Source organism: Camarhynchus parvulus, chromosome 17 (genome assembly GCF_901933205.1).
Source record: "Camarhynchus parvulus chromosome 17, STF_HiC, whole genome shotgun sequence".
NCBI classification, from domain to species: Eukaryota; Metazoa; Chordata; class Aves; order Passeriformes; family Thraupidae; genus Camarhynchus; species Camarhynchus parvulus.
Genome location: NC_044587.1, coordinates 5,410,887 through 5,436,872, shown reverse-complemented (window position 1 = coordinate 5,436,872; position 25,986 = coordinate 5,410,887). Strand labels below are relative to the sequence as shown.

Sequence of the window (25,986 nt, the reverse complement as noted above, 5' to 3'; positions counted from 1 at the left end):
TGCAGCACCACGTGACACCGGCGTGGCGGAGGGAGGCAGGCCCTGGGTCACGTGACAACGGAGCGAAGATGGCGGCGGGCGGGCTGAGCGCGAGGTGCGGGGCCGGGGCCGCTCGGGCGGAGGGAACGCGGGGGCAGCGTGGGAGAGCCCCGGGCTCTCGCTGCGGGCGGACCCCGCTCCGCGGGACCGGGGGCCGAGAGGGACCGGCGGGGAGGGGGCGCAGCGCGGGGCCGGGAGGTTTTAACTGCAGCGGGGCGCGCGCCGGGCTGGCCCCGCCCCCGCCTCGCGCGCGCGGTGAGGCCCCGCCCCCCGGGCTGAGGGACCCTCAGGGACCCTCAGGGAGCCCCGGCTCAAAGAGCGCAGTGAGCAGCGACTGCCGGCATTTTGTGGTTCTTTAATTCTGCTGTGCGGGATCAGAGCTGGGCAGCGCTCCCTAGCAGCCGTTGCTTTGGCGGGGCCGGGGCTCGGTCCGCGCTCCCTTCGCGGGGGTGCCCGACGGGCGCTCGGCTCTGCCCTGAGGCGAGGGGCGCGCCAGGGCCGGCTGCGCCTCCCGCGCGGCTCCTGCGGCCGTGCGAGCCAAAATACACACGTGGAAATGTGTCACGGAAGCGATTTAATGAATCCCGTGTTCAGTGATCATCGTAGTTCGGTGGTTTCGTTTCTCTAGAGCACGTTTTTTGTAATTCATGACAACGCTTTTATGTTCTGGAGTTTCCCTAGTGTCTAGTTTTTATTAAATTAATGACAGCACTGTTACTTGTGGTCGTATACAGAGAGCTTTCTTTCCTTAGCTGTATTGGAGCCTTATTAATGAGGGGACAACAGACCATGGTTTGTTTTATTCACAGAGGGGATTGTGAAGGAGTGAAAAGTAGGTGGGCTGGCGTTGCTAGGCTGGGGCTCAGATTTGACAATGAGTGAAAGAAACTGCAAGACAAATGAAGGCACTCATCTGACATGATCACTGAACCTGGGATTCATTAAATTGCTTCTTTCACCTTGCTGTTCAATTATTGGTGAAATTCTGGGCCTTTGGGTGCTCTGTGTGGCTGGAGAGGTTCATGGCAGAGAAATGCACACAACCTGCAGAGGAATCAGCAGGGAGAAATTATACTCATGGGTGTGCTGCAAATAACAGGTGTTGTCATTAAGTGTCACCACATGGCAGAAGTCACAGATGACTTTCACTGCCACAGTGAGTTATTTTAATAATGTTATTCTAAAAATAAGGCAATGAGCGTTCTTGTGTAGACAGTCTTTGTGTGGGGAGTTGGGGTGTTTAAATCCTCATTTGTAATGTGCTCTAGCAAGTCATAGTTTATCTAAATGTAATACTCCTTTTGGCAAATATCTTTTCCCTGGGCCGTTGTAGGGAGACTTTTTGAATGCACGTGCCAGGGTCAGGGTGTGATCTGTAAATTCTTGTAGCGCAGGTTGGCTTTTCTGCAGAGTTCTCATGAAGAAATGAGAAGCTTGAGTGTAAATGTTCTGGTGTCTGTGTAAAGATGGTGCAGTTTTTCACTTCATAGTCTTATGCTCTGCTTAGAGCAGGGGATGAAACTGTTGGAAAACTTTGTTTGAAGGAGAGCATTGAATGTAACAGTAGCATACTGCTTTATGCTTTCATTTTCTTCTGAGGAGCCTTAAATGTTCAGATAGCAAAATCAAATTGAGCTGGTAACCTGATATCAATGTGAAGCTTTGATGTGAATTCACAGGTCTTTCTGTGTCAGTTGTCACCCTCTCTGGGTTTTTCCTTGGTTTTTCTAGGACATCTGAAGCTCATTAGCTAAAAGCTAATGTTCCTTAAATCATTTTCTCACATTGCAGTGTCATTTGCTGCTAGTTAATTGCAGGTTTGAAAAGTGTAAGCTAAATGGAAGCCTGGAATAACATTAATCATTAAAATGCTCTCCACCTTTTCGTTGTGTTTGCAGGAGCAGTAGAGAATTATGGACAATTCTGCTGGGTAGATCAGCTTTAAGAGAACCAGTAAGTTCATTCCCTGCAGAGCAGGTTTGGCCATCATTTGTGCATCTCTCTGAATATTAGTGAAAATATTTTCTGCTGCTTTTTCTTCTTTCTCAGCATGATTTTTGTTCCCATACCTCTGCTACTTGTTTATTCTTCCACTGCTTATTTGCAGCTGCTGCATGCACTGCCTGGAAGGGTGTATGGAAAAGGTGCTTCCTTTACTGGAGTGGGCACAAGTGCTGCTGCCTGGATTGCCCTGGGGTGTTCATGTGTGGTACAACTGCTGTCTTATTTTGAGGGCTGGAGCCTATGCTTTCAAGAATTTGCCCAGCAGTTAAAAATCCAAATGTTTCTAAACCCAGTCCATTGCTTCCCTTTTCCGCACCCTCCCTAGGAATGGGCAGTGCCCTGTTCAGTTCTGCATCTGGATTCACTCTGAGCCACAGACACCTGCCTTGTGTTGTTCCTGCCTCTTTGTGCTGGTGGAATTTCTTTGCTTTGCTGAAGTTTAGCAGATCTAATATTTGGTAATGCACTTTGAGGAGTCTGTTTAGTGGTGTTTGGTTCTGTTTTAGGCCCAGATTGCTGCAGAGTTGAACAAGCACTGGCAGAGGCTGTTAGAGGGACTGTCATACTACAAACCACCAAGGTACAGTCACTGCCTGATTTTAGAAATGAATTCTAATGTGGAGTTTCCTAGCAAGTAAAGAAAGGTTACAGAATATTGTATGAAATATTGAAAGGTCACTGAGGAAGAAGCAAATGTTCAGTTTAAACTGATAGAGTGGAGAACTTTGAAATTATGCCTATTTAATTTTTTCCTTGAGATTGCTGCCTTTTTGGTGACTAAAATTTCTTTTCACTTTAGTACGACTTCAGCAGAAAAAATTAAAGCTGATAAAGATGTTGCTGCTCCACTAAAAGAGTTGGGTCTGAGAGTCAGCAAGTTTTTGGTGAGTGAAGCTGCTCTTGGATTATTTTTTATCCCTGGAATGCATTGTTACAGGATTCTGATACTGAAGTAAACTTTGTGATGTTGAGGAGAGAGAAACTTAAGGTCCTTTCAGTTCAAAGTAATCTAAAGGATGTTGAAGTACATGTTGAGGCTCTAGGTCAAACTTTCAAAGTGATGAGTAACTTTGAGATGCTGTGGTTTTCTTGTTCCTTTTCAGCAGCAGCCACCTGCCACGGGCCTGAGCTGGGTTCTTGCAGGAAAACTGCTCAGCTAAAAACCAGATGTCCCTTAAATCGGTCACCTTGTTTGATAATCCTCTCAATTTACCTGCAAGGTTCTGTTTCTTTAAGCCAGAAGTTTAGAGTTCAGTGGCTGGTGATACCTTTATTAAAATGACTGATGCTCCTTTAGCTGAAGTTAAACTGCAGCTCAGTGACATTAAAGCTTATGGCTTTAAAAGAAGTGCTGATTAAAGCATCTGCCTGGTGCAAAAATATTCTTTTGGCATATTATTTGTTTTGAAGATAAGAGCTGCCTGAGTATTTGGAGAGAATCTTAATCTTTAATGAATTCAGCTGCCTTTTATTAATTTCAGATCATTTCTCTTTCTTTTGTTCAGGGTCTGGATGAAGAGCAGAGTGTGCAGTTGTTACAGTCTTATCTTCAAGAGGATTACAGAGGAACAAGAGACTCCTTGAAGGTCCATAGCTCCCATTTATGTTCTATTTACTCCACATCTTTCCTTAATAGCAGTTGTTTTTTGATGCAAATGGTCACATGTGAATCTGAGTTCTGACTGGGAAATGGCTTTGTAGCTTTTCTTCTCTGGAGCTGCATCCAGGCTTATCTCTTCCTTCTTGGATCTCTGCAGGAACTCAGCTCCTCTCTCTGTCACAGGAAAGCTACAGATTTGTGAATGACAGTGGAGCTGAAAAATAAATACGTAGTTAAAAATGAGTGTTTTGGCTTTGTGCTTTTGGAATCTGTCTTTTTAAATGAAAGAAAAATATTTTTTATTTGTTTTAGTAATTTTTTGAACATATATTTTGTCAGTAGGTATTTCTCCAGTAGCTATTTATTTTGTCATATTTTGTTTATAGACAGTTCTTCAGGATGAAAGGCAGAGTCAGGCTCTCATGCTGAAGGTTAGTCATTTCCATTTGTATTTTCTGGGGAAAAAATCTGTTGGCAGCAAACCTACTTTTTTTGTGGAAAATCGTGAAATAATTGAAGTATTCCTTAAATAAAGGATGGCTTTTAGAAGGTGCTTCTGAATTGAGAGATGTGCATGTAGACTTGAAGAGGGTTAGTAATTGCTACAGAAGTGAAATTTTAGGCTTGATATTTGGGAATTTAGCTGGGTAGATGTACATTGCCTTATTTTCCAAAGCTTGTAGGTTTGTATGTCGCTGTCTGACATAACAAGATTGATGATCATTTCTGTCAGAGGGTAATAGGGATGTCTTTTTGCCTTTCTTTTCTGTGTTTTCTCTTTTAACAGTGTAATTATAGCCCATTGTTATGGCAATGCTAGATTGAGTTCTGTAACATTAATTGTTAGTTATTTTCTCCAAATTCAAAACTGCTCAGTTGAAATTCCATCTGTAATAACTCTTTATTCCTGTGGTGAAGGCCTTGGCAGTGGCTGGGAGAGGGAGGTGGCAGGGACTTGGACACTGTGCCAGTTTGGTATTGATGGCACTTTACATTCACAGCTCGCTGACTACTACTATGAGGAGAGGATCTGCATCCTGCGCTGCGTCCTCCACCTGCTCACCTACTTCCAGGATGAGCGACACCCTTACACAGTGAGTGCAGGACGTGATGCCATTGAAACAGGCTAAATATGGGAGCTGTGGGGTAATTACCTGCTTGTGCAAAAAGCCCACATGCATGTGAGAAGTTCACGGACTTGTTGGTCTCTTTAAGGCACAGTACTTCCAGTGCGTTGAAAAGTTGGACAAGGAGCTCGTTCCGAATTACCGCAAGCAGTTTGAAGCGCTCTACAAAGCAGAGGCTCCTACATGGGAAACACACGGAAATCTCATGGTATTTTGTTTCTTACTATAATTTCTCAAGCTTATAATTATTACTATATGTAATATGTTTCTTATATGTATTGTATTGGAAAATACATCTGTGCAGATGCAGTTAAACAGGACATTTCTCCTGGTCCAAGAAACATAAAATTTGTTTTCTCTGTTACAGAACATACTTTTGCTCAGAGACAGAGTTTCATAAAACTTAGCGCTCCTTGTAGTAAATCTGTAAACTTAGCGCTCCTTGTAGTAAATCCGGAGAACACTGGGCCAACAGAGCCATTTATGTGTAGTTGTTCATGGTCTCTCTGGACCTAGAGTGGCTTTCCTTGCTGTTGGCACAGTTGCTGGCTGCACAAGCTGTTGAAATGCCTCCACACTTCTCAGCTTCTGACTGCTTTGGCTGCCCTGTGAGCTTTGACATGTGATGGTGGAACTTTCCTTTGTGCAGACAGAACGTCAGGTTTCCCGGTGGTTTGTGCAATGCCTTCGGGAACAGTCCATGCTCCTGGAAGTCATCTTCCTCTACTATGCATACTTTGAAATGGCACCTGAGGAGCTCCTGGCCTTTGCAAAGATGTTCAAGGAGCAGGGATTTGGCACAAGACAAACCAACAGACATTTAGTAGATGAGAGCATGGATCACCTTGTGGATCGTATTGGGTAAGTGTTGTGTGTATTTGTGATGTAGGTACAGAGCAAAACAATTGTTTTTCTCAGGAAAAAATGCATTTATAATTAATGTCTTCATTGTTCTGTTTGGGCCATGACTCAAGGGGGGAATGAGAATCCTGCCATACCTCCTGGTGGCAGAGAGTTATTATGGTGGAAAAGCTGTTTTCAAATTTCAGTGAGCCTTTTTTGTCTATTCAACCAGAAAAGGTAGTTCTGAAGATTGTAATTTTTACTCTGCCAGCATTTCAAGACAAAATTTGGATTATGTGCTGTTCATTTCTTGTAATTTCTTATTGCTTCAAAGAAAGATGAACAAAGCAAACTAAAGGTTGCTTTTTGACCTCTTAAAGTTTAAAAAAAACCTCACCTGAATTCTCAAATGAAGTTACTGAACTATTTGTTTTTATTCTTCTGCTTGTAGCTACTTTAGTGCTCTTATTCTGGTGGAAGGCATGGAAATTGACTCCCTCCATGAGCGTGCTTTGGATGACAGGACAGAGGAGCACAAGTTGGCCAACAATCAGCACATCCACCAGGTAAAACACTGGCAGAGTAACCAATCCCTCCTCAAGCCTAATAATACAGAACTTGCTGTGATTACCCAGGCTGTGTCTGTAAACTTCTGGTCCTTGTGCTTGTTGGCCAAGTGTAGAAACTGGCATCCACATACCATGAGAAGGACACAATCAGCTATGTGCTTGTTGAGTATGAATTACTTTCAGATCTCAGTTATTTTGCTTTTGATTTGTCTCTGTGCAGGAGATGGACAATCAGCTGCTGCAGTTAGGGGATGTCTCACATCATGCTCCAGTGCTTTTGGCCTGGGCTCTGCTCCGTCACACCATAAACCCAGATGAGTCCACAAACATCATCAGGAGGATGGGCAGCACTGCTATCCAGCTGAATGTCTTCCAGTATCTGACAAAACTGCTGAAATCCCTCAGCAGTGGGGGCAAGAATGTGAGTTTCTTCAGTAGTATATGTAAGCTTTTGAAGGTCTGACTGCTCCTGATGTACAGCTGTGATGGGAAGCAGAGACTGAACAAATGTTCTTTTCAAACATGCAGTAAAGCATGTTCTGTCATCTTAATCTTCTTTCAGTGAGGATCAGAAATTGAGTTGGAACAAAACAGATTGTTATGTCCGGAGAATTAAGTAAAACTTTTTAAGCAAGGAACTACATCTCTCTTGAGCAGAATAGACTCCAGTTAATCAAAGTTTTTTATTTGCCTCTATGTGTGTATTTGCCATGGTGGTTCTTGAGTACTGGATGATTTAACTCTGCACTATTCTCTGTATAGGACTTCATTAGAAAACACGGTGTACTAGGGTAAACTGCTTTGTAGACACAAGCCAGTGAAATCAAGTCCTTTTGATTCCTAGAAGTGTTGAGTGCTTTTTTTTATTTTGATGCTTGCAAGGCATTTCTAGTGATAGTGGTAGTGGCAAGACTTTTCCTTTCAGTGAACTATTTCGTGTTAATATGGACCTTAACTAATGACTGCTCCCTGTTCATAAAAAAGTCAGTTACTTGGTGTGTAATGCAGACTGAGTAGAGTTAGAGCATGTTTCTAGTTCATAATCTTTCTCATAACAGCCTTGTGTATTCTGTCTTTGCAGTGTACTGCCAGCACAGCTTGTATGTGTATTTATGGACTTCTTTCCTTTGTCCTGACATCACTGGAATTGCATACGTTGGGCAATCAGCAGGTAAGCATCCAAGAGCCTTTGCATTTGTTACATAATTTAAAATTACCTGTCATAACTGAGGCTAATTGCCTATTAAATTGTAATCCTGCATTTCAGACTGCAAATTTGAAAAGCTTTATGCAAAAATAAATAATTTATGCAAATCTGTGTTATGCAAATTTACTTTAAGCAAATTTGAAAGTTTTATGTGGCTTAGGGAGACCCAAATGAGTGATTTGCTGATTTTCCTACTGCGTTTACACCATGCAAATGTGGTAAACACCTCTACAAACTGGCAGATTAGTAATGAAAGAGCACATCATGCATTTGAAGTCCTATGGATGTGAAGCTAATTGGTGATCTGTTATTCCCAAAACAATGGAAATAATACAAACTCCATTTCTGGGTTGGACTGGACATTTTACAGCCCTCTGCAGATATTGTGGACATGTTTGTTGTGGCCAGTTCATTCATTATGAGGAGCATGGCTTTAGGTTGTGGTCTGGGGTGGGAGTGTTGGGTGTGTTTTGGCTCCTGGAAGTAGTTACATCTTGGTGGGTAACTTAAATTCCAGAGATGTGGCAGAACCTGGTGGGAACAAAATCCTCCTGTGTAAAGTAGCTTTGATTTTTTCCATCCTGTCTTCCTTTGTAGGATATAATTGATGCTGCATGTGAAGTTCTGGCAGCTTCCAGCATTCCTCAGCTCTTCTGGAAGACGGTGAGTGTGTTTGCTACTTGTTTGACCTACCTTGTTTATAAGTATGACCTGATAAAAGATTCCCTTTTAGGAAAGGAACAGGCTGTGGTTGTATTTAGTGAATTGGTTTCTAGGAGGGCCTGAGGAGCAAATGTTCATTTGCATCTATCTTTGATTTACTTTTGCCCTTTCCTGCTTTTTAGGTACAGCCTTGGCTTTACACTTGAAAAGGATACTGGAACGAGTTTTAATATAGGTGATAGTTGATAGCAGGGCTGGGGCTGCAAGGATTGAACTAACTGCTGGCAAAAGCAATGTGCTTATTTTTTGTTGTCACAGAATTAGGATGATATGTAATGCCTTACAGTCTTCTTGCCTTATACTTGCAGACTGCCTCATGCTTTAGTCTGTGCAAGTGTGATCTCCAGTCACTGGAGTGATACTTTTGTGCATGATTAATGTTAAATGTACAGCTTAAAATAGAACTGTAACCTTGTGCTATACTGAGACCCTTTTAGCTTTTCTTTTTAGTAATAAGACATTTGTTTTCTGTTTCCACCACCAGGAACCTACTGCAGGTCTGGGTATTATCCTGGACAGCGTTTGTGGGATGTTCCCCCATCTTCTCACTCCTCTCCTTCAGCTGCTCCAAGCCCTTGTGTCTGATAAATCTACTGCAAAAAAGGTACAGGATCTCTCTTGGTGTTTGGGAGAGGATTTATTTCAAGTCAGGGATGACATGCTCTGTGATTCTCTCTTTCCACTACATGTGCTTATTTTAACTGCAGTCTTAGATAACAGACATAAGCTTTTGTCTAACAACAGTGGACACAGCTCCTTCAGAGTTGTGTGCTGTTTCAGGATGCTGTTTTCTGGCTCTCAGAAAACTTTTCAGCTTTAATGGCTGAAGATTAAGATGCTAATTTTTGGGCGGTACTTACCTGATTCATTAGATGAGACTTGTCTGAACATGAGGACTGTGTAATAATGTTTTGGTAGGGTTGGTGTATTAGAGGGATATTGTTGTACGCCTTGAGTAAACTTGCCTGTTACTGGAAATGACCTGGTTGATAAATTTTTAAGAAGCTCTGGCTCTTTGGCTGTGTTGTTGAAGCTCTCTCTGATGCAGGTGTACAGTTTCCTGGATAAAATGTCCTTCTATATTGAGCTGTACAAGCACAAACCTCCAGATGTGATCTCCCATGAGGACGGCACACTGTGGCGAAGACAGGCTCCAAAGCTCCTCTATCCTCTTGGTAAGGAAACTGCACTCACCTTTTCTTACTGAAATCCTTTGGGGAATTCAGCTCTTTCTTTACCTGGCTTCTAACTCATGGGTAAATTTGTGACTTTGTTTCACCTGCTTCAATCTTTAGGACTAGGTCAGACAAATCTACGGATACCTCAGGGAACAGTGGGCCAAGTGATGCTCGATGATCGGGCTTATTTGGTACGGTGGGAGTATTCCTACAGCAGCTGGACTCTGTTCACCTGTGAAATTGAGATGCTGCTGCATGTTGTGTCAACAGCAGGTGAGACAGGCTGGGAGTGTGAAAGAGAATAAATAATTATTAATTGGTGTCAATTTGAGTTTAGTAGTAGGACTGAACAGCTCTGAGTGCATTTGGAAGAGCATGGAGTATTATTCAGAAACCTGAGGAAGATTATTCTATAAATTTCGCTGCAAAAGGCCAAGAGCATGTAGTGTAATGAGATACACTTTAGATGAGGGAAAAGTTGAAATAGATAAACAAATGTTTTTTGATATGGGAGATGGATGGTTTTGAGTCATGCAGATACATCGTAAGATCCATGTGCATTGTTCCAGGCTTGATTACTGCTGAAGTACGATTTTGTATTCTAATGATTGGTTTTCTTTATCCAGATGTGATTCAGCATTGCCAGAGGGTCAAGCCCATAATTGATCTGGTTCATAAAGTCATCAGCACTGATGTATCAATAGCAGATTGTCTTCTGCCAATCACATCACGAATCTACATGCTCCTGCAGAGGTGAGTCCCAGACAGCAGAGGTACCTAAGCAGATAGAGTGACCTGAAGGGTAGCTGATTACTTATTTTGCCAAGAGCTTTACAGGATGTGTGTGTGTCAGTGCTTGAATTCCCCAAGATTGGTGTTCAGCTCTCAAAACTGTTCTGGTTACACATAGGCTAATGTTTTGATGCAGCAGAATTGGCTCCCTCTTCTACTTCTTTCCTGAAAGGTGTGCAATATTATCCCTTTAAAGGTAATTTTGATTAGTAGCTATATTTACATGAAACAGGGATAAAACATAGCATTAGAGCAGTAACTCACAGGTTTTAAAACAGTTGTAATTATTAACTCCTCCCAGAGTTAACTGCCTGGGAATTGATGTTCAGCTGTATAATTATTGTTTGCTGTGACAACCTGCTGTCTTGCCAGCCTTGCTCTGGCAGTAAATTGATCTGACTCAGGTGTGAGGGGGAGGTGGCAAGTCTAGACTGAAAGTGCTGACTCTGGTGTCTGTATTTATCTGCTTAAATTTTATATATGTGTACTTCAGTGAGAGGGAAAGAAGCTTTTTGATTAAAAAAGAGACTAGACCACAGGTGGCAGTGCTTTTTTTCATGCATGCTGTTTCTCTTTTATAGGCTAACAACTGTAATCTCTCCCCCTGTGGATGTTATTGCTTCTTGTGTCAATTGCTTGACAGTCCTGGCTTCTCGGATGCCAGCCAAGGTGAGGAAAGGAGCTGCTGGTGAGAACTAGTACATTTATGTGTAAATTAGAAGGAGTATCTGTACCTCTTCTCTTGCAGGTTTGGACTGACCTTCACCACACGGGGTTCTTGCCATTTGTTGCCAATCCACTGTCCAGTATGAATCACATGATCAGGTATCCATGTTCCCCACCCCATTTTTTTTGCCTAAGCAATTCATAACATGCAATAAGAACTTTCTGCCAGTGTGCAATCTCTGCACCTGACATCTCCCACTCATGTCAGAATCCTGCTATTCATGTGGTGGACTCTCTTGCTCATTTCACAGTGCAGAGGGAATGAATGCTGGGGGCTATGGAAACCTTTTGATGAGCATGGAGCAGCCCCAAGGCGAGTACAGTGTTACCATCTCCTTCCTGAACCTGGTAACAACTCTTGTCCGGGTGAGTGCTTCTGGAGTGCTCTGGTGTGACACCAGCTCTGAGCTGTTATGATTGAGAAGTGAAAGTGATCTCAGCCATGTCTGAGATCAGTCTCTTTGCAGCAGGGCTCTCTAAGTAATATATGCTTGACTCTCCCTTCTGCACTGCTGTTTGTGCTTTCTCTGATGTGATTCTTTAAAAAAAAACATTTTGGCTTGTCTCAAATGACTACAGAAGACTATAAATTGCTTGTAAATCTATGTCCCCATGTTCCATGGTTTTCTCACACTTCAAAGACAATAAGAAATATCTTTCTCCAAAAGTTTTCTTGTTCCCCTCCTGGTTAAATAACATTTCTGTTTCTCCTAGGGACAACTTGGTAGCACCCAGAGCCAAGGCCTGGTGCCCTGCATCGTGTTTGTTCTGAAGGAAATGTTACCAAATTACCACAAATGGAGATACAACTCTCACGGAGTGAGAGAGAAAATCGGTAAGGATGTTAAAAGGGGGGGTATGAGGGGAAGGGAATAAAAGGAATTACCTGCCTTCTTTTTCTAGCAGCCATTTGAGATTTGCATTGTACAACTCCTGATGTTGTTAGGTGCTGTGATTTGTTTGAAAATACAAGGAAGGAGGCAAAAGTTTTCAAAAACTGAGTAGTCCATTTAATCTCTGTTTTAGGGTGCCTAATTCTGCAGCTGATCCATGCTATACTGAACTTATGCCCTGAAATGGATCCTCGCAGCAGGTAAGACAGGTGAGAGGTCTCACACCTGCACTAGCCTGGTTTACAGTGCAGGAATCACTGTCATTTTGTGTCAGTTTTTGAATTCAAATGACTAGGAGGGAGCTGGCATAGGTGTGTAGTGCTGGTTTCAGCTCTTTGCTGCGTTATTGAGTACAGCAAAAGATTAGGGACAGAGCAAATCATGTTGGTTTCTAGAGCTTCTGGTAAAAAAAGAAATGATCGCATAGATTTCTTGGGACAGACTTCCATCCACTTTCCTGTTTGGTGTGCTCTGGTGAAAGTAGAAGGGAGAGTAAAGAAAAGATCAGTGGGGGTGTAGAAATGAGAAGGTTACTGTGTGGTAATATTTTAAGTGCAATGTGGCAAAATGCTTCAAGTGCTCCTGGTGACACTGTCCTGTGTTTGTGTCACAGCAGTGCCCCCAGCCTGCAGTCCTTGTGCATCTTCAGCCTGGCCAACACAGAGGCAGGGCAAGCTGTCATTAACATCATGGGCATTGGGGTGGACACCATTGACATGGTCATGGCCTCCCAGTCCAGCAGGTGAGTGGGGTGTGCCTGTTTGGGCAGCTTCTGTGTGCTGGCTCTGAGTGATGTAACTCTGATGGAGTTTCTTCTGTGAATGTTGTTAAATAACAAATGTTGGTTGTGAACACAGTTCCTTACTTTGGTTTCTCTTTGGACACAGTGATGAGTCCCAGGGCCAAGGGCAGCTGCTGATCCAGACAGTGAAGTTGGCATTCTCTGTTACCAACAACGTCATCCGGCTGAAGCCCCCGTCCAGCGTGGTGTCACCCCTGGAGCAGGCACTCACTCAGCATGGTGGGTACTGCTCCCTGGGGCATCTGCAAATGGCACTGTGTGTCTCATCACAAACACTAGTTAAGGTTTCCAGGTAACAAAAAGTGGTTGCTACTGATGGGAGGATGCCTCTTCTCCCTCCTCTAAGGCATTTTTCCCCTCTGTGACAGCTTTTAAAGGATTAATCAAACATGGCTTATTGTTTGCTGCTTTGTAATGAGATTATTGTAATTACAGAATATACTAAATCAGTTGCTGTTAATGCCTCTGGCTGGACCCATACCATGTTCTTTTGGGAGACCAACTTAGTTCACATCTTCTGCTGTGGAAATCATTATTTGGTAAATAGTTACATCTTGTTGTTTCTTCTCTTTGATTTTGTTTGTGTTCTCTCCAGGTGCTCATGGGAACAACCTTATTGCTGTCTTGGCCAAATACATCTACCACAAGCATGACCCTGCACTTCCACGCCTGGCCATCCAGCTACTCAAACGACTGGCTACAGTAAGATAAGAGACATCGGTGCTCCTTTGCTTCTCCCCTTGTGACTGATTCCACCACTGAAATTTTTTCAAATAATCGCCTCAGGCTTTTTTTGTATCAGGGAATTTAGTGCAAATCATTTGAAGCAGGGTGGTCTGATGGTGCCCAAGTTAGAGCACATGAAAAATCATGTAAAGGATCCTTTAGTTTTTTGATGTGATCTGCTGTTTCAGAAATCACTCAGCACTCACTGGGAGGCATCCCATGAGTGGGGTTTTTTCTGCAAAGTATTTGCACCTCCAGTTGTTCTCTTCCCAATTTTTGAGCAACTTTCTCTAGTCATACTCTTAAATAGAATTCCTAGACCTTCCTACCTGGAATTGTACCATCTTACTGAGAAGAGTATCCTATTTAAGTTTTTATTGGGATCTTTCAACTTTTAGACTTCTGGACTTGGTAAAAGTAGACTTTAGACTTATGAGCCTTTTACACTTACTCTTTTTGTCTGCTAAACATCAGAATATTTGTAGCTTTCTGAAAGCATATAAATCCAGATATTGGCTCATTTATTTCAAGAAATGTAATTCCAAAACTGTTTTTTCCTTTGTCTTTTCTATTTCTTTTGTAACCTTTGAGAATTAGGTGAGGATAGAGTAGAATTACTCAAGAGGAAAGTTTGGATCACTTTTCATGGTTCTTCCTGCTTAACGACAGCTTACTTTGATAGGTTCATAGATTCAATATTAAATATTTTTGAGTTTCAATACAATCACCTTTTATGTAGAATTAAGCATTGTGTACAGCATGTTTATTTTTCCCTCTGGTGTTTGTTTCCATGGGCAGGTTGCTCCCATGTCTGTGTACGCCTGCCTGGGCAGTGATGCTGCTGCCATCCGCGACGCCTTCCTCACCCACCTGCAGAGCAAGATCGAGGACATGCGCATCAAGGTCATGATCCTGGAGTTCCTCACAGTGGCAGTGGAGACACAGCCTGGGCTCATTGAGCTGTTCCTCAACTTGGAAGTGAAGGATGGCAGTGATGGGTCAAAGGTACAATACAAGATACTTGCCTGAGGACTCACTGGCTTTTTTCTGCATATTATGGCACTGGATGCTAAAATCTGATAGTTCTTCCTTGTAACCTGGTGTGCTTAATGTAAAGATAAATGCAGGTTGTGCTTGTATTTTATGGATGTGGTGCTATCCCAGTTTCAGTTTTCCCTGTAACCAAAGAGAAACTTTCCCCAGTATTTCAAGGCAGATACTGAGTTAGCAACAGAACATCTACTGAGACCAAGGGTGCCTGTGACCTGCTCTCTTCACTGCATGTGCTGTTCTTTAAGCAACTTAAAAACACTCGTTCATGACACTCTGGCAGTGAGAAAGATGAAGATTTGTGTACAATGGACAATATAGTTCTCCAGCATTATAACCTCTTGTCTCCTTTTGCTTTAGGAATTCAGCTTGGGGGAGTGGAGTTGCCTCCAAGTGGTGTTAGAGCTGATTGACTCCAAGCAGCAGGAGAGGTACTGGTGCCCTCCCCTCCTGCACCGCGCTGCCATCGCCTTCCTGCACGCGCTGTGGCAGGACCGTCGTGACAGTGCCATGCTCGTGCTGAGGACAAAGTGAGTTGGTGATCCTTGACAAGGCATTTTCCTTCCTCTTTTCCAGAACACTCTTTCTGTGGTTTATCAGACTTTTCAGGGACATTTGCATCTTAGTGTGTGGTGAGGGTATGCAGTGTGTGGGCTCTGGGTGTGGAGGATGAGAAGCCCCAGTGTGTCAGAATCAAATATATTTGTTTCTTTTATACAAAGCTAAATAAACTTGTATTTATCAAAGCATATTTTCTGCAAAGTTTGAGACACTCAAAATGCTGCTAGGCACGTGGCATGAGTGAGATAACTGATTATACTTTTGTTAATGTCTTTCAGGCCAAAGTTTTGGGAAAATTTAACTAATCCCCTCTTTGGGACCCTTCCTCCGCCTTCCGAATCATCAGAGGTGAGTAACATCCAAACAAAATGAAGGGATTTATGTACTCCTCAGAAGAGGTTTCTAAGTGATATGTGTGGCCATTCCCTCTGCTTCCAGTTTCCTAAAAGGAGCTGTGACCAAGTGGGTTAAACACACAGAAGATGAAGTGAATGCTGTCTGGCTTTTCAGAGACTGGGTAGCCATGAACTGCCTTTTGAAATTCACTTCTGTTTATTCACATAGGAAACAAAATAGCTGTGTGGCAGCTGTGGTAACACTCACTGTAGAAGGTGTGTGTCTGAAGTGTGTCCATAATCTGTGCTCAGGCTAACTGGTATCATGGAGGAATTGATTAGGTTCTTGTTCTTCCTTTCTGTGCAAGTTTTTTCCTTCATTCTGAAAGCCCTGTGCTCTCACTGAAGAATTCAAACTCTGAGCACAGTATTCTGTCCCTATTTTCACCAGTCTGTGGTCAAAATGGCATAAATATTGCTATTGTGGGAGAAATAAGTCTCCTGCAGAACTGGAGTATCTGCCATCCCAAGTGTAATGGGTAGGGATAATTTCTCTTACCCTGTAGAACTCAGATTTTGATTTTTTTTTCCTTGTTTTTTTTGGTTTTTTTTTTTTGCTTCATAGCTCAGTGTCTTGGATACCTGTGCCTTAATAATGAAAATCATCTGCTTGGAGATCTACTATGTTGTCAAGTGAGTCTTTGCTAGTCTCTCCTTCATCCCTGTACTTTTTAGTTATCTAAACTGTGTGTGTTAACTCTTGATACACCATATGGGCTTTGATGGGCAAAGCACATGTAATCCTGTGAAAATCTGGGGGTGATTCACAAACACATGACAAACATTCAAGATTCTTGCAATCACTAATTGTGATTATGATATTACAGTTCCTCTGCAGCTTTTAGGTGAGAGTATCAGTATTTTCATTTTATCCTGAAATAAGAATATACAGTATTTATTAAAACTAATTGTCAACTAATCTGAGTAAACCTGTAGTGATGGAATCACATTTAGTAGTTTTCTCCCACATGATTTGTTTTCCTGAAAGTAATATCTGTTTCATATGTTGAAAAGTCAGGATTAACTAAAATCTGTTTTTAAAAAATTACAGATTTTCTTCAGGGATCATGTTTTTCCTTCATATTTGATGCAAAAAGTGGGATTCCTTGCACAGGTCAAATATGTGGAATAACCTTTACTTGCAAGCTGTGTCCTTGGCTTTCCTCCCTGAATCTCAGAAGAAGTATATTTTCTGACCCAAGAATAACTGAAGATAACTTCTCCTCTTGATTTGGTCAGGGGTTCACTGGACCAGTCCCTGAAAGACACTCTGAAGAATTTCTCCAGCAAGAAGCGCTTTGCCTACTGGTCAGAGTACGTGAGGTCCTTGGCCCAGCACGTGGCAGAGACCGAGGGCAGCAGCTGTGCCTCTGTCACCGAGTACCAAATGCTCATCTCAGCCTGGAGGATGCTGCTCATCATCTCCACAAGCCATGTAAGGGCTGCCTCTTACCCTGCATGAGAGGCTGAAATGAACATTTTGAGTAATACAATGTCAGCAGCTTCCTAGGGCCAGCTAAGCAGAATTCACTGTTCTTTTCTTTCAGTTTTGTTGTGTGAGCACAGTACAGGTTGGTGTGAGCATGCTGCAAGGGGTTAGAGTGGGTGGTGTTTTGCTGTTTGATCAAAATGAGCATATTACCCTCTCAAGGAGGGAGGTAGTAAATCATTTTTAGAGGGTTTCTAAGTAATTCTGCAATCCTGACAAACTTTTCCTGTCGAATGAGGCAGGGATGCACCATTAAGCAATTAGTCATTACCAGCTTCTTGTCAATGGTAATGTAGGACTAAAGTGATTTCTGTAAAACTCAGCAGCTATAATACTGATGGATTCTTAAAGTAACAAATTAAAACAGTAAACTGATTTTAGGCTGCTTAGAAGATGCACCTTTTGTTGTGCTGATTGATCTTTATCTTTGATTTAGGCTGATATCATGCATCTGACTGATTCTGCAGTTCATCAGGAGTTGTTTCTGGATGTGCTAAATGGCACCAGGGTTTTGGTAGGTGTTGCTTCCTATCAGTTCTTTCATTTCCCAATTGCTTATCTTCTTTGCACTATTCCTACAGATGCTTGTAATCTTAGGGTTTTTTAGATCCTGTGAAAATGGGCTGAAACAGAGTTTCTCTCTCTCTCTCTCCATGAACTGATGAGCTGCTTAAATCTTTATTTTGTATGCGTCATTCTTGTCATCACTAAAAGACACTGTGAGGGTCTTGGCTCTGGTCCCCTCAGTTTTGCTGAAGAACAAACCTGGTCATTTGTTGGTGGTGCTTGGGCTGAGCATTTCTGAAGTGTTTCTGCCTGTGACTGTTCCAGCTGTAACTCTTACTGTATTTCTCCTTAGCTCCAGGTTCCCATGTCAGTGCCCTGTCTGCAGCTGGGGTCTATGCTGTGTACCCTTCTTCTGATCCTGCTCAAGCAGTGGAAAAGGTAGGTATTTTGTTTGGATATTTTTTAGTCACTGCTAGAAAAAAAACTTTGGAGGTCATGTTTAAATAAAAATTTGGGAGATTTTGTTGAAGTGTTTTGCTCTAGTGAGAATTCCTTAGTGATCTGGGAAGAAAACTGAAGACTTATTGTTGCATTCTCTTTTGGCATGTCAAATGTCTCTTGGTTGTTGCTGAAATTGTGAGAAATCTCTGGTAGCAATACAGTTAATTTTGTTTCCTGCTTGCTGGTGAGAAGTAGCAAAAGAGCTTTTGTGATAGTTAGTCCTGCTTTCTCACTCTGACTCTCACAATGAAGGGAAAAAGCATTCTCTCATTCTGTGGAATGTCTTTAGTGAGACCCAGGTGGTGACTTAAACTTTACTTTGAAGAACTGCTTATGTTTTTATGGGTCATATAACTTATGATCCACACAGCTCATTCAAGCCAGTATATTTATTGAGGGATCTTGTCTAATCTGAAGAGCTCTCCCTTTTTGTTGTCAGCGAGTTGAGTTCTGTGGATAAAATCATAAACTCCTTGACGCAGATTCTGGAGGGAGTACTACAGGCAGATCAGCAGATGATGGAGAAAACCAAAGCCAAAGTGTTCTCAGCTCTTATCACTGTTCTGCAAATGAAGGAGATGAAAGGTGAGGTGGTGCATGTGCAGGTGTTGAGGTGCCAGGGCTGAACACTCCTTATCCCCAGCATGTGCAAGATAAACACATGGTGCTGGTAGTCGTGCAGGGTGCTGAATGTAGTCACCAGCCTGTGGGACTTCTCTCCTCTTCCCTTCTTTAGCTAGTTTTGGAAAGAGGTGAGGTTTATCATTCATTCACTCTATGTCCATGTGTTCCCTTCTCTTGTCTTTCCCTGACAATAACCTCTGTTTGATCAGTTTAGTTCCTGTGTGTTTTGGAAATAGCTCAGTGGATGTGTAAGTCAGGCTCTCTCAGGGTAGCTGTAGAGCTTAGATTCTGACATGGATTTCTAGTTAGAGATAACAGAAGACCCAAACACAAGAAATGGTACATTTTGTTACAAACCACAGAAACCAGTCTGGTTACTACTCCTGTCCCTTGTGGGGCATCTGGCATTGCAGTGGCACTTGAAGACCCTCAGTGAAATCTGGTCAATATTTCTCTGTGCAGCACATTCAAATGCAAGTGTGATTAAAAGTGTGTCAGGTTACTTGTCTGTGTTCCTTGTCCCATTGCTTTGGCTCTGCAAACATTTACATTTTGAAAAATAAGTAGAAAGTGGAGGGTTGGTTTAAAGAAAACAATTTAAATTGCTTTCTTTGCTGTTGAATATGAGTTTCTAGTTGTGCTGGTAAAATGTGGGGCAATCTATTATAATGGTTTTGATAAGAATGTAGCATTTATATGGATTCACAGACCATGGACTGCACCCAGTCTGCATAGGCTGATAGCAGCAGTCTGGAGCAGTGGGTGGGAACTGCTGTGGTGGAATAATCTGTCCATAGTAGTGCTTGATTTGTGTTTTGACATGTCATGAGTTCATATGACTTTGGATGACAAAATCTACATGGTTTTGTTATTGAGATGAATATAATCCCTTAATATATCCTTCTAGATGTAGACATCTAACTTAATATAGTCAAAACCACCTAGAACAAGAACCCACTACCTGCAAACGAATCTTTGCCACAACAGTAATCCTAGCTCAACTATTAATCTCTTAATATATCCTCCTAGATGTAGACAGCTAACAGGTGCTCACATTGTTTTGTAGGTTTTGAAATGAGAACAGAATAAATGCTAATTCCAGGAAATGTGGCTCAGTGATGTTACCAGTTAAACTGGAGAGCTGAGTACAAGGACTATGTGTTAACTGGTGTCTGTTGTGTGTGTCACAGTGAATGAGATCCCCCAGTACCCCCAGCTGGTGCTGAGTGTGTGTGAGACTCTCCAGGATGAGGTCATTGCTCTTTTGGACCAGACCCGGCACAGCCTGACCGTGGGTGACGCTGCAGATGACAAGGACAGCATGGAGACCGACGACGCCTCCCGGGTGAAGCACAAGGACCAGCGAGACGGGGTAAAGGGCTGCTCATCTGCTCTGCAGTCTTGTCTCTTCTCTCCAGACAAAAGTTTCATGATGCTTGGAACAACTTTCCTTTGTAGCCTGCTGCCTTCAAAGGAAGTTTCAGCAGTTTCTATTTCAGAATTTTCTTGGCTCATATCAGTCTGGAAAGTTGGCTGTTGCTGCCTCTTCTTCAGATGTGCACTAAAAAACATTTTCATAAGTGTTAATACAGCCAAGAGTGTACAGAGTATAATATGAGGGATACCAGGAGCCTTCATTTGTGATTCTGAGAATGATTGAACTTTAGGTGGTGTTAGTAAATGCTTGGTACAGGGCTGTACCAAGAAAAATGAGATTTTTCTTGGTACAGCCCTGTACCTACCTACCTTTCCTTGTCACTGCAGGTGTGTGTTCTGGGTCTGCACCTGGCTAAGGAGCTCTGTGAAGTAGATGAAGATGGAGATTACTGGCTGCAGATTACTAGGAAAGTCCCTGTGCTTCCTACCATCTTTGCTGCACTGGAGATCAGCCTGAGAGTTAAACAAAACCTTCACTTCACAGAGGCCTCGTTACATTTGCTGCTGACCTTAGCAAGGACTCAGCAGGTGAGAGATGCAGAGAAGTGAGAGTGCATGGCTGTACGCCTTAAATAAGAAAAGTCTGTGTCTTTTTTATCTCATTATCCTGTCTGTGATGCAGCTGAGTGATGGGCTGTAGATAAAGGGGTATATTTTGGAGGCTGGCAAGCAGCAGGTCCTGTATGTACACCTGCTTAGTGTGCCTTGTTCTCCATAGTCTGATGTCTGAGAAAAGCTGAGCCAGCCAGGCAGACCTGTGATTTAGAGCAGGCACTTTCTCTGAATGGATTCTGCAATGCAAATACCCCCTCGTTAAACCAGCATGGAGTGTTGGAACTTGCTTCTTCATTAGTTTTAATAAAGTGTTACTTATCTATTTCCAATTCAACTTATGTGGGGCTTTAGGTGAAAACAAGGTTGTTCCAAGCCCCTTTGCAAGGATTATGTACATACCAGAGCAGGTGATAATGGAATTTTGAGTACAGTTATGCAGGTTTGATTTTCCTTTTATTGATTTTGAACTTTTAACAACACAGAAGTGTGTGTAGATGAAAGTTCTGTAAAATGTTGGTGACAGTGCAAAGAACAGAAATATCTACTGCAGCACAAGTCTCTTCAGTCTCAGAGAGCAGAGGCACAGATTCCAACTGCAGTCTGTTCTTGTAGGGAGCAGCAGCAATGGCTGGAGCTGGTGTCACTCAGAGCGTCTGCCTGCCCCTCCTGAGCGTGTACCAGCTCAGCACAAATGGAGCCATCCAGGTGGGTGCTGCTTCCTTCATTCCAGCTGGGGATGCACCCAGAGAGCTTCCCACGCCCTCTCAGGCTGTGGCTAGAGGCTGCCAGAATGGTGTGGAGTGAAAAAAGTCACTTCTTTTGTATGTGATTTGTTCAGACATCTGCTTCATCCCGGAAATCCCTGGATGCCCCCTCCTGGCCCGGGGTCTATCGCCTCTCCATGTCCCTCATGGAACGTCTTCTCAAAACACTGAGATACAACTTCCTGACAGAAGCTCTGGATTTTGTGGGTGTCCATCAGGAGAGGATCCTTCAGGTGTGCCACAAACTGCCCCTGTGCTTCAATTGGCTCCTCTGTTCCAACAGCAGTGGAGATGAGTCAGAAAGGGCAGATGCACTGAAAAGTCACTGCTGCCTCGGGAAGGGTTGCAGTGGGAATAGCTGGGAGAGGAGGATGGGATGTTACCCCATCTGTCCCTTATCTGTCATGGCCCTGATTTACTTCTCTCTCCTTCCCAGTGCCTGAATGCAGTACGGACCGTGCAGAGCTTGGCCTGTCTGGAAGAGGCTGATCACACTGTTGGCTTCATTCTTCAGCTCTCAAATTTCACAAAAGAGTGGCATTTCCACCTGCCACAGCTTATGAGGGACATGCAGGTAGGAATCAGGATAATACATTGCCTTGGAGTGCAGGGATTTGATTGTCTGAAGAGAAAATGGCACAATATTACTTTGTTATTACCACTCCTTTAATAGGAATTACAGCTGAGGTTATTTAACTGCCCATTCTGTCAGTACCTTGTCTCTGAGGAAATATAACTGTTGGGAGAGAGAGAAGTGGTAGCTTGGAAAAGAAAACTGGGGAATTCAGTGGCTTATTTTCAGTTCTTAGTGCCAGGTGATTTCAAGAAAATACTGGGAAATTAAGAGGCTGTGTGGATCCTTTATGATCACAGTGCTATGTTTGGATTTTCTAGCTTAAGGCAGTGACAGTGAATAGACAGGGTTTGAGCTTTTCTGAGATTTCTCCCTGACTTTATTTCTTTCAGGTGAATCTGTGTTACCTGTGCCAGGCCTGTACCTCCCTCCTGCACAGCCGTAAAATGCTCCAGCACTACCTGCAGGTGAGGATCCTACACCAAACTTCACCATGCTCCCTGTTAGAAGGAAGCATTATTCATTATAAGGAGTCTTGGATGTTGAATGGATTATTGATAATCCTCGTGGTGATTATTGACACCCATCAGCAGTTAGGATTTGCATTTCTTCACAGCAAAAAAAAAAAAAGTGGTGAGAGGAGTCTGGACTCTGAAAACCTTTGGACTGTGTAAAGCCAGTCCTAGATAACCAGCAGCCTGTGCTGAATGGCCTGGTGTCATAAGGAGGCTGCATTGCTGTAGGACTCTGGAGTGCCATTAATTAAGCCACTGTTGACCTGGTGTCCTTAATTTGATTTAATTTGTTAAAGGGAGATAGTTCCTGTTCTTGGGACATCTTCAGATGCACGAGGTGGAGATGATGCATTGCTGCTGCAGAGTTCCTTCAGCATGGCTCAGGCTTGGTGTGTTGATCATTCTTTTTCCTGAGTGTGGAATCCAAACAGCCTCTGCAGCTGCCTCCCTGCAATGCAGTGTCTCCCCAGCCCACACCAATTGTACATTCTCAGCAAGTGACAGACTTTGGGTGCCTTATTTCCTCATTCTCTTTGTTCACAGTGTTGTTTTTTTTTTCTCCAAACATTTGTCTTACTGCAAAATAATCCCATCTGTATCCAAGATTTTCTCTTTCCTTTCTCCACAGACAAAAAACGGTGACTCCCTCCCATCCAGCGTGACTCCCCGAGTGCAGCGCAACCCCCAGGCCTCCTCCAAGCACCCCAGCCCCGAGTCAGAGGCAGCAGAGCAGAAGGCCCTGCTCACAGTGCAGTACAGCCTCCTCAAAATCCTCAGCAAGTCTCTGGCTGCCCTGCGCCACTTCACCCCTGATGTCTGCCAGATCCTCCTTGACCAGGTGGGTGCTCCAAAGGGGGGTTTCCAGCATTTCCAGGCATATTCTGGATGTGTGTGTCCTGCTTGATGCAGTGACCCCACTGTATACCTGTCTGCTGCTCTGAACAGAGCAGGAAGGCAGGAGACAAGGAATTTGCCTTGGGAATCAGGCACTGCACAGTGTGAAGGGAAGACTTGGCTGAGCTTTTGTGTGATCTACACAAGGCTCTGTGTGTGTGACCTTACTGGAGCAGACAATAACCCAGCTGGGTTGTGCCTTCAGTATACCATTCTACAGGAAAAATGCTCTTGCCATCCTCCCATGGTGGTGTGACCCAATGCTTGGGCTCCAGGTTCAGAAAAGGAAGGTTTAATCCTTGATTCTGGCAGTGTTCTGCTGCTAACTGTTGGGTGGGGAACATCCTCCTGTGCCTCTGGGAGCAGCCAGTACTTTGGTGTGCCAGTGATGGCAGCTGTGAGAGGAGAGCAATGGAGTCTGATTGTGCAGTGCTGTGCTGGACACTTTACTGCTCCAGCTGCACACCTGAGACCTGGGAAATTATCACAGTGCTTCTATTTCTGCACATAAAAAGCATAATAAGGGACTGGGTATTCCTGTTCCTATGGCAACACCATCCTCATGGCCTCCTGGTCTCACTTCTCTTTCTGTTCCTCCGCAGTCTCTGGACCTTGCTGAGTACAACGTGCTCTTTGTCCTGAGTTTCACCACACCAGCCTTTGACTCGGACGTTGCACCTTCCTTTGGGACCCTCCTTGCCACAGTCAACGTGGCCCTGAACATGCTGGGAGAGGTACTGGCCCTTCCTTTGTCTGGGAGCCCGGCAGCTGCAGTGATCCCAGAGTGCTCATTCAGCTGAGACTCTGAAGAGCAAGAGCAGTTCTTTCCTATCTCCTGTCTCTAATGCCTGTCTTTTTTTCCCTCAAAGATGGATAAGAAGAAAGAACCTTTCCCTCAGGCTACAGGGCTGAATATGCAAGAGGGAACCAAAACCCTCAAGTAAGTTTCCAGTTACTTGATGTAGTTACAACCAAGCAGCAGTCCCAGCTCCTCAGATCAGAACTGAAGTTTAGAGGCATTTGTGTATCTTTGTACATCCCTTAACTATTTGACCTGGAAACCAGAGTGTGCTGACCTTTTTGGCTGCTGCTGATTTGTGTTTCTTTGCACAGGTCTCTGCTGATGTTTACCATGGAGAACTGTTTCTACCTGCTCATCTCGCAGGCTGTGCGGTACCTGCGGGACCCGGCCGTGCACCCCCGGGACAAGCAGCGCATGAAGCAGGAGCTCAGCTCGGAGCTGGTGAGCGCCTTGTGCTGCCCTCTCCCTGCTCAGTGTGTCTGTGGCTGCCATTCCCCAGCAGGACTGAACAGCCTCGGGCTGCTCATGGTGGCACATTCCTGTGGGGCTGGGGCAGGGAGAGGGGCTGTGGTGGAAGGAAGCTGACTTGTTGCACTCTTTGATTGCAGAGTACGCTGCTCTCCAGCCTGTCCCGGTACTTCCGCAGGGGAGGTCCCTCTTCACCTGCCAGCGGGGTCCTTCCCTCTCCCCAGGGAAAGTCTGCCTCCAAGCTGGGTCCAGAGGGGCAGGAGCCCTTGTTTCAGCTGGTGCAGGCCTTTGTCCGGCACGTGCAGAGATAGATCCCGTCCTGGCCCTGCCTCCCTTGTCAGGACCTGCAGCGGGACAATTCCCATCTACCACAGAAGGCATCACCTTTGGCAGAGCTGTAATGAGGACTGGGAAGGGAGGGAGGCCAGGTGTGGGCAGTGGTGTCACCTGAGCAGAGAGATCCCATGGAACTCTTGCCATCCAGGAGCAGAGTGAATGTAAGGAGAGCCCAGCTGGCTCCCCATGACGAGCCCACGTGCACAGTCTGCCCCGTCTGCCAGAGCATCCTGGCTGGGTACAAGCACTGAACAGTCAAAACCTTTATTTTTATAGCTCGTACCTCAGCTGGGGAAGCTGTGGCTGGGTGGAGAGAGGAGATGCTTTCTGCTGGGCATTAACTCTGCTCCTAACACAAGGTGCAGTCTGCGTCTCCTGCGTGGAGTCCAGCTAAGGCACACCCAAGGGATCAGCCAGCAATTCAGAGACCATCTTTCTACTGCTATTTTTGTACTGAATGGTTCCAGGCACGATGGTGTATGTGTGCTCACGCCTTCCCTTCACCCTGCAGTCTGTGTGTTGTGTGTGTTTCTGAAGAGCAAGGCCTCACTTAAGGTTTTTACGTCAAAATTCCATTGCTCCAGTCTTGCAGTTTTTTGTAACTGTGCCCTATTTATACTGATATTAAAACCTTTATAGACAGCAGCTGTGTTCATGGGTTTGTGTTGGACACAGCAGCACCAGTTCTGCAGTGTCTGGGTGGTAATTCTTTGAGCTGAAATCCCAGCTAATGTTGTGACTTCTAAGTGCCAATTCAGAGACGGTCTGAAATGATTGTAATTAGAGGCTGATACCCTGGGTTCCCCACACCCACTCCCTTTCTCTTACTCTCCTGTTGGGGAACTCGTGGGAGGTTTGAAATGAGCAGTGCTATAAAATACTCCTCAGGGATGATTCCCTTACACAGTAAGGGTGCAGCATGTGGTGTAGCTCTAGATCAACAAACTTTGAGGTTCTGAGGCTCAGTGTGTAGTAATGGCAGTAGGAGAATGTCAGTGATTATTGCTTAAAATATAGCCTGAAATCTAGACAGACTTAGCTAAGGTAAGAAATCAAATTTCAGTGCAGCTGTGAGCTAATAACCTACCAGTTCTTTCCTAAATAGACCGTGGATTGCTTTACCAGCCAGAACCTTTTTCATTTAAATGGTTTTAAGAGACTAGAGCTAGAAAATGAGATTATCTTGCTTTGAGGTTGTTTTGGCTTTTTTACCTTATAAGCTTAAATGCTGGCAATATCCTGGCACATTTCTTTGATCTGATGTTGCGTGCCCTGAGGGCTTTGG

At 43.9% G+C, this 25,986-nt stretch overlaps 1 protein-coding gene across 2 annotated transcripts; it reads left to right on the top strand.

Annotated features, from left to right (window-relative positions):
• The first annotated feature begins 16 nt into the window (after positions 1–16).
• Positions 17–25,346, top strand: NUP188 (nucleoporin 188). Of its 2 annotated transcripts, none has more exons than XM_030961456.1 (44): positions 17–94; positions 1,938–1,992; positions 2,550–2,623; positions 2,843–2,927; positions 3,549–3,629; positions 4,030–4,074; positions 4,645–4,737; positions 4,859–4,978; positions 5,420–5,631; positions 6,065–6,179; positions 6,403–6,603; positions 7,264–7,353; positions 7,987–8,052; positions 8,597–8,716; positions 9,161–9,287; positions 9,408–9,563; positions 9,917–10,043; positions 10,664–10,751; positions 10,831–10,907; positions 11,060–11,174; positions 11,523–11,643; positions 11,835–11,901; positions 12,315–12,443; positions 12,589–12,722; positions 13,099–13,205; positions 14,028–14,234; positions 14,640–14,809; positions 15,119–15,188; positions 15,801–15,868; positions 16,475–16,670; positions 17,161–17,238; positions 17,584–17,669; positions 18,172–18,317; positions 19,547–19,728; positions 20,121–20,321; positions 20,961–21,053; positions 21,187–21,345; positions 21,549–21,686; positions 22,079–22,153; positions 22,830–23,039; positions 23,698–23,829; positions 23,965–24,035; positions 24,209–24,338; positions 24,506–25,346. In XM_030961456.1, exons 1-44 carry the CDS (start codon positions 69–71, stop codon positions 24,674–24,676), a joined length of 5,214 nt encoding a protein of 1,737 aa, XP_030817316.1. In that variant the 5' UTR covers positions 17–68; the 3' UTR covers positions 24,677–25,346. The 2 variants fall into 2 exon arrangements, with proteins under 2 accessions (XP_030817316.1, XP_030817317.1); XM_030961457.1 differs by having other exon boundaries at positions 12,318–12,443; positions 24,506–24,676.
• The last annotated feature ends 640 nt before the right edge of the window (positions 25,347–25,986 follow it).